This window comes from Oryza sativa, chromosome 4, assembly GCF_034140825.1.
Source record: "Oryza sativa Japonica Group chromosome 4, ASM3414082v1".
NCBI lineage: Eukaryota > Viridiplantae > Streptophyta > Magnoliopsida > Poales > Poaceae > Oryza > Oryza sativa.
The window spans coordinates 20,324,986-20,339,846 of NC_089038.1; the positions used below are offsets into that span (position 1 = coordinate 20,324,986).

Sequence of the window (14,861 nt, forward strand, 5' to 3'; positions counted from 1 at the left end):
CCACTCCGCCGTATGGAGAATAGTAACATTTGATCTGTTAGTTTTCAATAGGGTGATGTATTTCATTTTGTTTTCGCAAAAGGAAAAAGAAATTGTTTTTCACTAGCTTGTTTCTTCTCGACAAGTGTGGAAAGTATCTATGTCTCGATGTGCAACCCAACATTGTGAAAATGTTTCTTTTTCTAGATAACTATTCAAATCGTAAAATAGGTTATTATTACTGCTGTTTTTTTATTATTACTACTATTATTATTATACTTATCGTGCCAAGATAGATATGCCAAACTTTATAATTTCTGGCCAAGATTAAAATTTATGTTGTCACAACTCTACCGGTGGAAATATGATACACGAGTTTTATATCACTCCCGGTTCAATATTTAAAATATTACACCGTACAAATCAACGCGGGAAAAAAATCTACAGGTTAGTTTAGTTTAGAAAAACTTGAAAAGTAGCATTTCACGGTTATTAAGGGGTGTTTAGATTCAGGGGTGTAAAGTTTTGACGTGTCATATCGGATATTATATAGGATGCCGTATAGGGTGTTTAGGCACTAATAAAAAAATAATTATAGAATCTGTCAGTAAACCGCGAGACAAATTTATTAAGCCTAATTAATCCATCATTAGCAAATGTTTACTGTAGCATCACATTGTCAAATCATGGAGCAATTAGGTTTAAAAGATTCGTCTCACAAATTAGTCGTAATCTGTGTAATTAGCTATATTTTAGCCTATATTTAATACTTTATTTAGGTGTTTAAACGTTTGATGTGACAGCGTGTAAAATTTCAAGGCGGGATTTAAACAGACCCTAAATTTGTATTTTTGGCTTTTTAGGCTATTTGGGTCGAAGCTGGCTTGCTTGGTCGGGCTAGGCTGCTCTTTAACGGGCCTAGTGCCTCTACTCCGTCCCAAATAAGCACAGTTTTACACCGTTCATATCAAACGTTTGACTGATCGTCTTATTTGAAAATTTTTTACGATTGATATTTTAATTGTTATTAGATGATAAAATATGAATAGTAATTTGTGTATGACTAATTATTTTTATTTTTTTTAAATAAGATGAACGGTCAAACATTAAACACGAATATCACAGCTATACTTATTTTAGTACGGTGGTACTGCTAACCTTCATTCATTCTTCGCCGGGAAACTGTTCGTTCATTAATTCACGATCTTCAGTTGCGGACGATGTTCTACAGCCTTGTGGCTTTCCATCACCAAGGTGAAAATGGACTGTTGTTTTCTCTGTATAATACTGTTGGTTTTTGTTTTGTCAGAGTGCTCAATCAAATTGAGGTACTGTACGTAGTACTATACTCCACTCCTCCGTCCGTGGAGTAGTCAGCTGGGCTCATGCAGCTGTGCGTACTGCCACGTACTGACGACGCTGTCGACGTGTCTGGCCCGGTCGTTGGATCGCTGGCACGGACGCACGCAATTATCTGCCCTGCAACGGGCACCGGTGTAGTACTACTACCTGCCGTGTGGACCAGAAATTAACAACGATTTCGATGCCGTCTCAGCTAGTATGCGGATCTGGCACCGCAGCAGCCGCAGCAGCAGCAAGCGGCGCCCCAACGCGACAAAAACAAACAAGCTAGCTGCGCGTCACATGTGCCGCTGCTATCTAATCCGTGCCGACACCATCATGGAATTAATGCCCCGGCAGTTCCCTGCTCAATCCATGGATGGATGCGCGTGGCCCGAATCGCTCCCGCGAACTGGAAACTGTTTTAATCATTCAATCACTCGAATAGATGTTTATCCGAGTAATTAGAATCCATTTCCCCTACATCTACGTACTCCCTCCGTCTTACTACCCGTTCCAAAATACTTGTTACTTTTAAGTTTTTTTTATCATTCATCTTATTAAAAAATATATAATTATTATTTATTCTATTTGTAACTTGCTTTATTATAAAAACACTTTATGTATGACTTATATTTTATATTTGCACTAATTTTTCAAATAAAACGAATGGTCAAACGTTGCGAAAAAAAAAGTCAAAGCGACAACTAATTTGAGACAAACGTAGTTTTAAAATATAAGGGATTTTAGATGAATAGGAGTATGAATAGGGATTTTAAAATACCAAAAATCTAAACAGACTCTAAAATACTATTATTAAGATATGTCATATCCTTTAAAATACTCCATACGTACTTACGTAGTATTAAGCTATTATGGAACATGGGGAGTACTACGTACGTATGATGTTGCATCGCCGATTCCGGGGACCATATGCACGCGTGTATGCGAAGTCACTCCCGTTTACCCGTGCGTGCACAGGGCAATTGAATGGTACTCCTATCTTTTGGAGAGGGGAAAAGAAAGGGACGCTTGATGAATGCACTATGCAACCGTCGACTTGAAATTGTTGCTTTTGAGGCCATCTCACGCATTACGTCGCATCTGGCCTGCAGGCCGTGATGATGGACCGAGCGTACGTACCGACGCTGCGATCGACGCACGCGTGCACGTACATTTCATCAACACAGCCGGAAGTCCCCCGAGCGAAATTTCCGGCGAGGCACACGTGAGCAAGCTAGCTAGATCCCGCACCGGCCGGCCGACGGGAGCGTACGTGCAAAACAGTGCCGTTTTATGAGATCGCGGCACGCAGCAGCGTCACGGGTGTACGTACGACGCCTTCTCACATCGATAAATAAACTTAACCTCCGTGTCCTTTCGAGCTAGCCGTATATCTCATGATGGGAATTGTCAGGGTCGATCCATTTATCCACTGAACCTATCCGTAAATTTGTTCTAACGGATTTATAGGGTCGCTCTAAAAATATAAATGGATCAAACGGATCAAACCATTAGAACCTAAGGTTCAAGAGATTCGATCCAAAATGACTTCACATGTATAAATGTTATAAAAATTTATACAAAGTTGCTTCGCTATATAATAATTCATTCCTACAAAATTCAACTAAATTTAACAAGTTTTTATAGTGTGAACGCGAGTTTAAAAATTTTGGATCCGAGTTTTACATGTAACTAGAATTTTTGGGTCTTAGCAACGCATCGTGGGCCCCACATGTATGAAGGGCTCAAAATTTACACAAAGTTGCTTCTCTGTGCAATAAATTATTCCACCAAAATTCGACTGAATTCGATAAGTTTTTATAGTGTGAACGCGAGTTTAAAAATTTTGGGTCCGAGTTTTACACACATATAACTAGAATTTTTGGGTCCTAGTAATGCATCGTGGGCCCCACTTGTATAAAGGGCTCAAATTTTATACAAAGTTGCTTCTCTGTGCAATAAATTATCCCACCAAAATTCAACTGAATTCGATAAGTTTTTAAAGTGTGAACGCGAGTTTAAAAATTTTAGGTCCGAGTTTTACCCAAATGTAATAAGAGTAGCCGATCCATTTGGATATCCATAGATAACCTATTGATATAATGGACTCATGGTGGACCGACCCTATTAAACCATGGATCAACGAACTCACTTAAAACGGTTTAGGTTCAATCCATATCCTAACCATTCCCATCCTGATGTATATCTACATAGGAGTATACTGTGGTGTTCTTTTCTTCTAAAAATGAAGATTAAGTTTTTTTAGCAAAACGATGTGATATTAACGTTTGATTGATTGGGTTTTAATTATTAAAACTTGAAAAATATATTAAGATGATATTTTAGAGCAACTTTCATATAAAATATTTTCGCACGAAACGTACCGTTTAGCCGTGTGAAGGCACAAATAATCTTAATCTACATCTTGGAAAAAATAACGCGACCTACGACTCCACGGAGCAACGAACGTTTGCATTCAGGGATAGTTCGATTTGACCACACTTTGCTAGCTGTTGCTGCGCTTCGTCGACATCATGCATGGACAATACGAGCATAGTGCACGTACGAGAGTACGGGCATCGTCGCATCATGTGTGTACCAGGGCCGCATTGAATGTCACGCAATCACGAGATCAGATCGATGGCCCGTACTGTACCCGGTGACTGCATGCCGCCGTGTGATAAGGTTTCCAAAGTTGAAGGGACATGACGGCTATGACATAAATATAGTAATTACTCCCTCCACTCCATTTCATAATATAAGTCACAACCTCTTTTTACATATTTCATAATATAAGTCATGCATGCATGTGGACAATTAACTATTACCCATTCTCCATTAAATTATTACTTTTTTTAAATACTCTACTCTCATGTTCTCTAATTCTATTGGATGCATGTATTGTATTTATTAGGATGATTCAAATTATAAGATGATAATAATTTTTTCTTAGTCTTTGGATTAAGGTGGTTATACCTTATATTTTGGAATTGAGGGAGTAATTAATTGGGACTGTGTTTTGGAGCTACTCCTAGCCACCATTCCAGGTCAAAAGTCCAATGATATATGGCCTACATTTCCCGCATCTATGGTGCATATAGGACGGATAAATGACGCGCATACGACGAGTATGATAATCGGTGCTACTACTCCTAATTTATGTGGTTAAATTACGAGAAATGCTATATGATGGTATTTCATTCGGATGTATAGGATGATACTATCTGGTAGGTATGCTGATATTCCGTTCGAACGTACGGGTAATGCCTCTGAGATATCGTTTGATAGTCATCTAATTTATTATCCCGTCCAAACAGGATATCGTCGTGTAACATTTTCCTAAATTATTCATGACAATATAGTGTCCGGGTGTACTGTTGATGGTTGAAAGCTTGAGGCTAGGAGTGTCTCTACCCTCTTGCGAGAGGGACAACTAATCTTTTTATGATTTTTAAGGATTGTCGAGAGATGAATGCAGTGCTTGAAGCAAAAGCCAGAACGAATTTATGCTTGTTTCTTAATTAATTTAAACAAGTGATCTGGATGCTGATCCAACTCAGAATTTACAATTCATCTCTGTTTATGCATCCATAGTTGTTCTAGCTAGTAGTGGCATCTCGTATATGCCAATATTGAATATCACACGATAGCTGGTCAAAACATGGATTGGAATTTATTTTATAAACATATAGGAGTAATATAAACAAGCATGCCGTTGGTTTGTCATAGTACTGTCCAAATATTGTACTACACAGTACAAATTTAAGACACCTGCTAAAGGGAATCAATCATTTCATCCATTCAACACTGTCACCAGATCTGAGATCTCTTCTTTCGCATGGCACCTCAATGCAAATCAAAATCAATATCCTTGTCTCCATATGGTGGCAGGAGAACAGGTATAGCTTGTGTACTCAGCCTTCCTCTTTTGTCCAGGCTTAATTCAATCATTATATGTACATATCTTTGTCCACACTATTTTCCAATGAATGAATGAAACGATCCAAACAAATTAATTGACCCAACAATTCATGTCAGTGTCACTGACCATCTTAGCTAGCAGGACCGTGCGTTTTGCTATGCGCCTATGCCATGATATAAAAATAAAACTTTAAATGATTCAATCGACACTTTTTAGATAAAAGAGATTTCACCAAGCAAATAAAAATATTAGGTTTCTACAACAAAGTGTACCACTACTTAAAAAAAAAGGAACGTACATGTCGGCACTATAGATGCCAGAAGTGCTAAAACCGACACTTATAAACCTTTTCCCACCTGCACGGGTTGAAATAACCAAAAACCGAGAGAAAATAAGTATCAGTTCTAAAGAAAAACCACCTATAATTTATTATAGGTGCCAGTTTATAAAACCGGCACCCATCTTAAGCGGAGCCGAGCCGAGCCGAGCCACACCTACCACACTTAAATTTGCCTTATCTATCTACTGAGCGGCCGAGCCCATCTCTCTCGCAACTTCATCTCTCTCTCTCTCTCTCTCTCTCTCTCTCCCAATCGAGGAGGCGGATGCAGGCGGCAAGGCGATGCCACTACTCTCGGAGGCGAGCCACGGGGTGGCTGGATCCGGCGTCGGCGGCAGGCGGGGTGGCCGGATCCGGCATCAGCAGCAGACGGGGGTGGCTGGATCCGGCGTCGGCAGCAGGCGGGGTGGCCGGATCCGACGTCAGCATCTGTTCCCGCGGCGGATCCGCGTTGACAGCGGGAATGGTACAGCGGCAGCGTAGGTGGGCGCCCTCCTCAGCAAGCTACCGTGGCAGCGGCGGGCGCCATCCCCGGTGAGCTACGATAGCAGCGGGGCTCGCACGTGCATGGGTGGATCCGGTGACGACAGGCGCCATCCTCGGTGAGCTACAGTGGCGGGCATGCAATGGCGAAGTTCTCAAATCAGTGATTTGTATTATATGTTTGTGATTCTGTTCTTGCCTTGTGATGGTTGATGTTGATTCTTGTGGTTCTGTTGTTGATCTTCAATCTAGATGTGTTGATTGTTTGGGGATTATTCATTGTATTTCATGTATGCATGAGTTTGGGGGTTTGGAGCTTGGGATCTATCGAGGATATGCTTGCTCGATGCATTGGCTCGATTCGATGCATCGAGCCGTTTTCTTTTTTTTTGCTTATGTGCGTCTCAAAGGTACCAGTTGTGGAATCGTCACCAATAACCTAGGGTCATCAGTGCCACCTCCGTCGTGCCGGTTGGTACATTCGGCACCTATGAGGGTTTCTGACTGGCACCAACAGTACTTTCTGCAGTAGTGTACTCGCTAGTAACACAATCTCACGGGCAAAAGATCTAACTATGCCACAAGCTAAAGAATATGGTCCCCACATCGACTGTATCATGTTCAGGCCTAATCTTAAATTAACACTAATTGCACCACTAAATTAAGTTAAGGCCCAACAAACTTAGTCCACTCCACCAATGCAATGGTTTCTTATCTTTAAACTATGCTGATCACATATGGATCAGAGACGTCGACTTATTCACGGTCAGAGAAAACAACCACAAATTAGAGAAGTACAGTTGGAACATTGCTCCACCCAGTGCCTTCAAATCCCATATTGCTAGGAATTTTTCGAGGCTTATGAAAAACAAAAATAAATAAAGAAACGGTTTCATATTATTTTGCAAATTATGCGTGTATAACATGTTAGAGTTTTGTGCTTGGTACAAATGAAAATTCCAAATAAAGTACCAAATGATCTGGCCGGCTCACGCATGACAAGTGAGAGGTCGCTTGATGTTAATACTTCCTCAGTATTTTAATGTAAGACGTCATTGATTTTTTAAGATACGATTGACCATTCGTCTTACTTAAAAAAATGTAATTATTATTTATTTTATTATAACTTGATTTATCATCAAATATTCTATTTAATATTTTTATATTTGCAAAATAAACTGAATAAGACGAATGGATAAACGTTGATAAAAAGTCAATGTCGTCATACATTAAAATACAGAGATAGTACCGTACTACTCCGTAAAAAGAATTAATCCTAGCAATGAATGAGGATTGGTCTTTTTTAGGATGGAGAGGTATCCTCTCTTATTATAATGTTATAACCCACTAACTGTTCCGGTTGGGAATAAGGATGCCCGAACACAGCCTTAGCATCTTCATCCACTTTATTCGTGGCAAATTATGTGATGAGACGAATCAATTAAGCTTATGGTATGTGCCTTTTGCGATACTAGCTCGATCGCTTCATGCATGCCTTAGCAGAATCGCTTCATGCAAGATGTCTTCATGCATGTCTTGATTCATCCGCTTCAATTCTGCCATTGTCTTGATTACTACTCGTCTACTCCCATATGAGGAATTAAAATAATCACATAAGTGCTAACATTTCCAACATAAACAAAGCAATATTATGTGCATTGGATTTGAAAGCACACCATGCATGTGTGCACACATTTGGACTTGAAAGCACACCATGCATCGCAACAGTGCTGTCGGCAGAAGGTTCCATATCTTCTATTTGGGCAAAAATTTGTAATGCTAACGGCACTAAATAATAGTTTCAGACTTTCAGTCAATCCATACGGTCATACGGCAGACTTCAATATATATACACGCCAATTTTCAGTTGTTGGTCAGTCGGTCATCTTCAAGGGGGTTGAGCTGTATACTTGATCCGTCCTGTATATGCGCCCGATGACTGAAGACTCAACTAGTAGTTAACTAATTTTAAGCATCAGATAGAAATTGAAATAGCAACAATCAAACAGACTGACGCCTGCAACCACCCAAATGGAAATGGTTAACTCGTTAGCATCATACACGTAATCACCACATGCCCACATGATCATTCCACAAGCCTGTACCTTCCCTTGCATGATACTACTATACCAAATGAAGTTTTAGATTCTGACATGGAGAGCCAACTGATGAGTATTTAAAAAGGCTAATATTCTTTTCAGCTTCTGACTTCTTACTCATTAGCTCAGTCTCGATTTTCAGATAGTCCGATGTAAATTATATCTGCCAGAAGCTCTCTAAGCAGGAAGCTATCATGCACGCTTCACTGCCGCTGCTTAATCTTAGACGGAAGCAAGTGCCAAACCATATCGATCATCAGTAACAACTTGTTGGGGGCAGAACTATTCTGCAAGCTACTCCTGGTAGCTTGGCTAACTTGGTTTGCAAACCGGTCCCAGCTATCAAATAGCACTCGCCATGTGAGGCTAGCCTACACTTTAGGAGAGCCCAATCAGTCGCCAGATCTATTTAATTAGAAATTCGAGACCATTTCTTTAAGATGAGACAACGGATTGATAGTGCTACCCAAGCTCACACCACTGCTCTACAGCCCCCTTGATCTCGACCTCTCCAGGGGAACTGAAAATCTTCAAGCACTCTCAGTTTTTATATATCTCGAGGCGGCCATCATGCACAGGGAAATTGGACGACGACGAGACAAGATATCCAGCCCACTAGTGGCACCAGTTCTCGTCGACATTTCACGTTAAAAAGATGGTATGCCGGATTGCTAATGGCGATGGATCGGTGCGTACGTACTATCCGGCCGGCCGGGTTGCTGTCGACTGCGTCGGGTCGCCGTCGTGCCCATGCAATGCTGCTCCTCTTAGGCTGTTTAGTTCACGGGTGAAAAGATTTTACGTGTCACATTAAATATATGGACACACATCTGAAATATTAAACATAGTCTAATAACAAAACAAATTACATATTCCGCTTATAAATCACAAGACAAATTTATTAAGCCTAATTAATCTGTCATTAGAAATTATTTATTGTAGCACCACATTGTCAAATCATGGCACAATTAGGATTAAAAAATTCGTCTCGTAATTTACACAAAATCTGTGTAAGTAGTTTTTTTTTCTGTATTTAATACTTCATGTATGTGTCTAAACATTCGATGTAACAGGGTAAAAAGTTTTTGTTTGGGAACTAAACATCACCTTAGGGCTTAGGGCATGTTTAGATCCCCTGGCAAAATTTTACAACATGTCATATCGAATGTTTGGACACATATGAGAATTAAATATAAACGAAAAAAATAACTAATTACACAGATTGCGTATAAATTGCAAGACGAAACTTCTAAGCCTACTTGCGCTATGATTTGACAATGTGGTGCTACAGTAGACATTTGCAAATGACGGATTAATTATGCTTAATAAATTCATCTTGCGGTTTACAGGCGGATTCTGTAATTTGTTTTGTTATTAGACTACGTTTAATACTTCAAATGTGTGTCTGTTTATTCGATGTGACACGCCAAAACTTTACACCCCTGCATCTTAAACACAGCCTTAGGCCTTGTTTAGTTTCTTTTTTTTCCCTAAAAACGTCACATCGAATATTTAGATATATGTATGGAACATTAAATATAGATAAAATGAAAAAACTAATTGCACGGTTTGCATGGAAATCGTGAGACGAATCTTTTTAGCGTAATTAGTCAATGATTAGCCATAAATACTACGGTAACCCACATGTGACACCTACAAATTTTCTTTTCGCGAACTAAATAAGGCCATATCTTTTTTTTTCCTTGGCAATGGCGTAACAGTACAAGTACGTAGGGAGTACCAGCCTAGCTAGCTACCTATGGCGTGGACCTTCTGCCCCGGGCTGGCACGTTGGATCGATGCGTGGTTCACTTAATTTGTTCTGGTGCGTGTACACAAGTACAGGCACAGGCGCGGCAAACCGTACGAGTGGTGGTGGTCGGAGAAGTCGTGATTAGCCACGCTGAAGTGGAGCCATCGGAACAGCGGGCGCAGCTAGCTAGCTGCAGGCCTGTAGCTCAGTCGTCGTCGCCGCCGGCGTGCAGATGCAGCAGCGAGAGAGGCACTGGGGTATACGTACTGCGCGTTACTGTGCCCATCCAGTGCGCCCGGGCTGATTTGATTAGCCTGAAAATGGATCGGTGTCCTGTGCCATCAAATCTCTATCAAAAATTCAAAATCCGCTTGAAAAAACTCTCTTGATTAATTAGTGTCAAAGACTCAAAGTTGATGTGTCGATCATGAAAACAATGTTGATTGACCTCTCTTCTCTCTGCCATCGCGATTCTCAGACTGTAGCTAGCATCCTGTAGCACCGTCAACCCGTGGTACCATACAGGGAGAGGATCGATCGATCCGTCCCTGCGTGTATTCGCCGGGCTGTAGACTTCTAGGGCCACTCTGGGCCGTACGATCGCGACATATATGGATGGCCACGGTTCATCGTTGATCGCTCAGCACAACCTTACTAGGCGGAAACAAAAATCTTGGGCAATGTTTTTCCCGTGCTGATCTTGTACGAATGGGTCCTTCATATTAGATATTTACTCCCTCCGTCCCATAATGGGATGAGACCCATCCTAGGACTACGAATCTGGATCCCATCCTAGGTTGCAACATTATGGGACGGAGGGAGTAGATGTCTACTGCACGTCTGTTGTTCCATCGTACAAATGTATGACGTTAATTAGGATATGCATATCTAGTTCAGTACGGAGTAGATGCTTAGATACTCCAGCTGTCTAATGGAAGGATAAGATCATCTCTGTTTATGATCCTTAACTTTAAAAGAAGCAACTATATATTCTAGAGGGGCCGTTGCTCCCAAATTTTTTTATATCTTTTTCGTCGCTCCTATATAAAAACGATATTTTTACAGCTGTAAAATACATTTGCAAAGGTGGTTTGGCCAACCTCCTGTAACAAAAAATAAATGAAAATGGCGCATTTTCATAGGCGGGCAATAAATCATCTATGCCATGTGGAAATAACTTTCATATGCGACCAGCTTAACATCACTATTTTTAGAAACAATTTTCTCGTGCAACCTTCTTATTTAACATGATCATATGTAAAAACTATTTCACAGTTGGGTGACCTAAGTTAACGTATGAAAAATACCTACTTCTAAAGACACCCATATTTTTTTTAAGGGAATGCCATTCAGCTAGCTTTATTGATCATTACACATTGGTACATCGTTTGTCAAAGTGCATAGAATATAAGCAGGAGGTTCATCAACCCAAGTACAATACTCTTTCCTACTAAAAGCTACCCTGGCCAATTCATGAGCAACTTTGTTTTGCTTCTCTATTACAATGTTCAATAGATATGCTATCAAAACCTCTCCATATTAGATTACATTCTCCATATTAGATAACATATCTAAAGACGTCCATCTAATACTACTACATGTGGAAATGGGGTTACTTCCAAATACAAATGTTTTAAATCATCTGCCTCTTAGATATTTGTTTGTATAGACAGCCAGTGTCGGTGTGTAACCCTAAGAATACTGCGATGGCGGATTTCATTGTGAACTGCCCATACAGTCTAAAGGGGTATCAATGAAAATTATTTTTTTGTTGTAGTATGTACACCTGGCCTAGCTAGGGTTGTACTACTACGTAATCAAGTGCAGTGTGCACGATCATAAGGCCGTGTTTAGTTTCTCCCCTATTCCCAACTTTCCATCACATCATATCACATCAAAAACTTTCATACACACATAAACTTTCAACTTTTTTTTTCACACTCCCAACTTTCTTCAAACTTTCAACTTTTTTCAGGAATTGAACACACCATTAGTACTTTGCTAATTTGGGCCCTCCAATTTTACATTTAATCCAAGACAACGTTCTAACTTCTAAGTAATAAAATTAAGAACATTCTTATCCTTTTTTTTCCACAAAAAGAAAATCTCCCTCCTTCAATGAGATCTAGCTAAAACATGCTTGTTTAATTTTCATGGCCCTGAAAATAACACCCACCTAAAAGACCCATGAAAGTTAGTAAATTATAAGTTAGTATCAGGGTCTCAAATTATTAGATATTGCCTAGCCCAGTCCAGGATTTCCCAAACCGCCGGGGCCGGGGTTACCACGTCCCGGCGGTAAGCACGGTTACCGCGCGGTAACCGTGAAAAACTATACGAAACCGTACAAAATTCATCAAAAATTCAAATTACTTTTTAATTTATTTAAATTTAAGGAGGTTACCGCGGTTTTTCTATTACCGTACCCCGCGGTAATGTAAACCTTCCCGTCCTATGCTTCCTCAAACAACTACATGCTTAGATAATTTCCATTTATCTATTGCTCGTCGAGTCGTTGTACATGGCCTTGATTAGCCAGCAAGTGCATCGGCCCTATATCCCGGAATCACACTCTTTGAAAAAAAAATGAGTAAATTGCGCCCACGGTACACAAACTTGTTAGGTAGGTGCAATTTAGTGTAAAAACTTGCAAAACTCTCGTTTTGGTGCACAAACTTGTATAGGTGCGTGCAGACTATGACTAAATAGAATAGCAAATCTAATTTTGCTGAGTTGGATGATGAGTAGACCGCCAACTAAGCATTCACGTAAGAAGGACATGTTTGCCTGCTCGTAAGCAATGGCCCTATTTTATCAGAAAACCCCTTCTATTGTTTGGTATTTCGATCATGTATAATTTTTAAGTGAAACGAATCTGAGAGGTGTTCATAGCGGCGGGGAGCTGGGAAGGTCGAATCCGCGGTGGCTGTAGTGATGGGAGTCGAGCCTGACAGCTACGCCGTGGGGGGAGTCGAGTCCGACGGTGGCTACAACGGGTAGGTCAAGTCTGACGACAGTAGCTGCAACAGTATTGCCGAGACTGACTATAGTGACAGATGGCGAGGAGGTCAAGTTTAGTAGGAGAGCTTAGAAGTTGATGCTGCGGTAGGCATTTGAGTGCCTTGCTTTAGGCCAACATCAGTTATCTCAGACTCTGACAATTCATATAGCAACTTTGAAGCCTAGCTCCAATGCTTCAGTGCAGACATGGAAGCAGCAAGGAATTAAGCCATTGTGCCGTCAGATTAACAGCATGAACATTAAGTCCACTGAAGCAGCAAGGAATGTAATGCTTAATTGTACACATTGTGACAAAATCTGAACACAATGAAACACGTGAGTGCATATTTTGAACAGAAACTGAGATCCTGAATAAAATTCAGTGAATAACTTGAATGAAAACTAAATGCATAACTTGGCATGAATTTGATTGTGCACTAGTAATGTATCTCAAAATCGATAACATGGAACCAACTTTATGAATGCATAGTATAAACTACTGTTTCTTTTTCTTGGGAGAGTTTTTCTTCTTGGGTGCTGCACTTCTCTTCCTCAATGTGGCCCTCCCTTGTTTGGTTGATGTGGTTAGTGGTGGTTGAACCCCTTCTCTCCTATTAGTAGCAATGAAAGCAGACTCTGGCACCCTTTCTTGATGTTTGCTAGCAGCCTGTAAAAGATTATGTACTAATTTTATGATGGTTGCTATTAGCTGACAAAATGCTAGCTTAATGAAGGATTGTTTTTTCTTTGAGAACTTAATGAAGGACTGTCACCTCCTTAATAAAAGCTTCCACCACAGATGAACTCAGATAGTTAGAATTTTTCTGGGGTATGCTGAGCAGGTGCATTTCCTGAAACAAATATATGTTCTGTTTAAAATTCCTTGTTAGTGCAGCTAAATATATACACAAGCAAAATGAGCATCAATAGTACCTGAGTGATGACAGGTTCCTGAAACAAATATACAATGAGTTTAAAATTCATAGTTAGTGGAGATAAACAAATAAACAAGCAAAATAAGTATAAATATTACCCAAGTGATGACAAGCTCTTCTTCATCAACAATTGATGAAGTCGCCATTTGCTGTATAGGTTGCTTCTGAAGTTTTAAGTCAGCCTTCCTCTTTTTACAACTAGTTTTGTTGTGACCACCATTTTTGCAGTAGCTACAATGCATCTCTACTCCATGCTTTGAAATTTTAGTCCCACCCTCTAGTTCTTGGGGCTGTTTTCTCCTAGTTTTCTTTGGCCTCCCCACTTTCTTCTCATATACTGGTGGCTTCACCTCTATACCCTGCATCTTCTCCCAGTGGATACTATCTCTCAGTGGCATTATGTTGTAGCTATAAGCTTGTTCATAGCACCTGGTTGAATAGCAAAATGACACTACATCCTCTGGCTTGATCCTTTCATGTCTTAGACAGGAAATGGCATGGTTACAAGGAATCCCAGTGAGCTGCCACCTCCTACAGTCACATCTCTTTACATTAAGTTCAACAATGTATTGAGATCCTATGTCGCTAACCTGAAATGCTCCCATCCCAGCAGGAAAAACATAGCATGTATTAGCCATCTCTGTATTTTTCTCGACCTTCCGTTTTATTTTTGGGCAGATGCCACATGGCCAATTCCTTTCTAGTTCTTTTTGCTTGGTGTACAACCTGTTCATGATCTGATTTCTAATCCTCTCAAGCATAGACAAAATAGGCATCTCTCTGGCATCAAGAATGTACTTGTTAAACACTTCTGAGTTATTGTTAAGAAGGATATCACACTTCGGAAAGTCACTGAAAAAGGCTCGACACCATTGGTTTGGAGGAATTTCTTCAAGGTACTTATAAGCTTCACTACTTAATGCCTTCATCTTTTCCATATTGGCATTCCACTCGGGCACAGTGCTAGATCTTGCAATAGCCCAAAGTTGGTTCTTTAGTGTCTCCC

The 14,861-nt window shown here is 40.2% G+C and overlaps 1 protein-coding gene across 1 annotated transcript; it reads right to left on the reverse strand.

Moving 5' to 3' along the window:
* Positions 1-13,675: 13,675 nt before the first annotated feature.
* LOC136356211 (uncharacterized) lies at positions 13,676-14,589 on the reverse strand. Its single transcript, XM_066309806.1, has 3 exons — positions 13,954-14,589; positions 13,854-13,871; positions 13,676-13,771 (listed from the first exon to the last, which is right to left on the reverse strand). Exons 1-3 carry the CDS (start codon positions 14,587-14,589, stop codon positions 13,676-13,678), a joined length of 750 nt encoding a protein of 249 aa, XP_066165903.1.
* Positions 14,590-14,861: the final 272 nt, after the last annotated feature.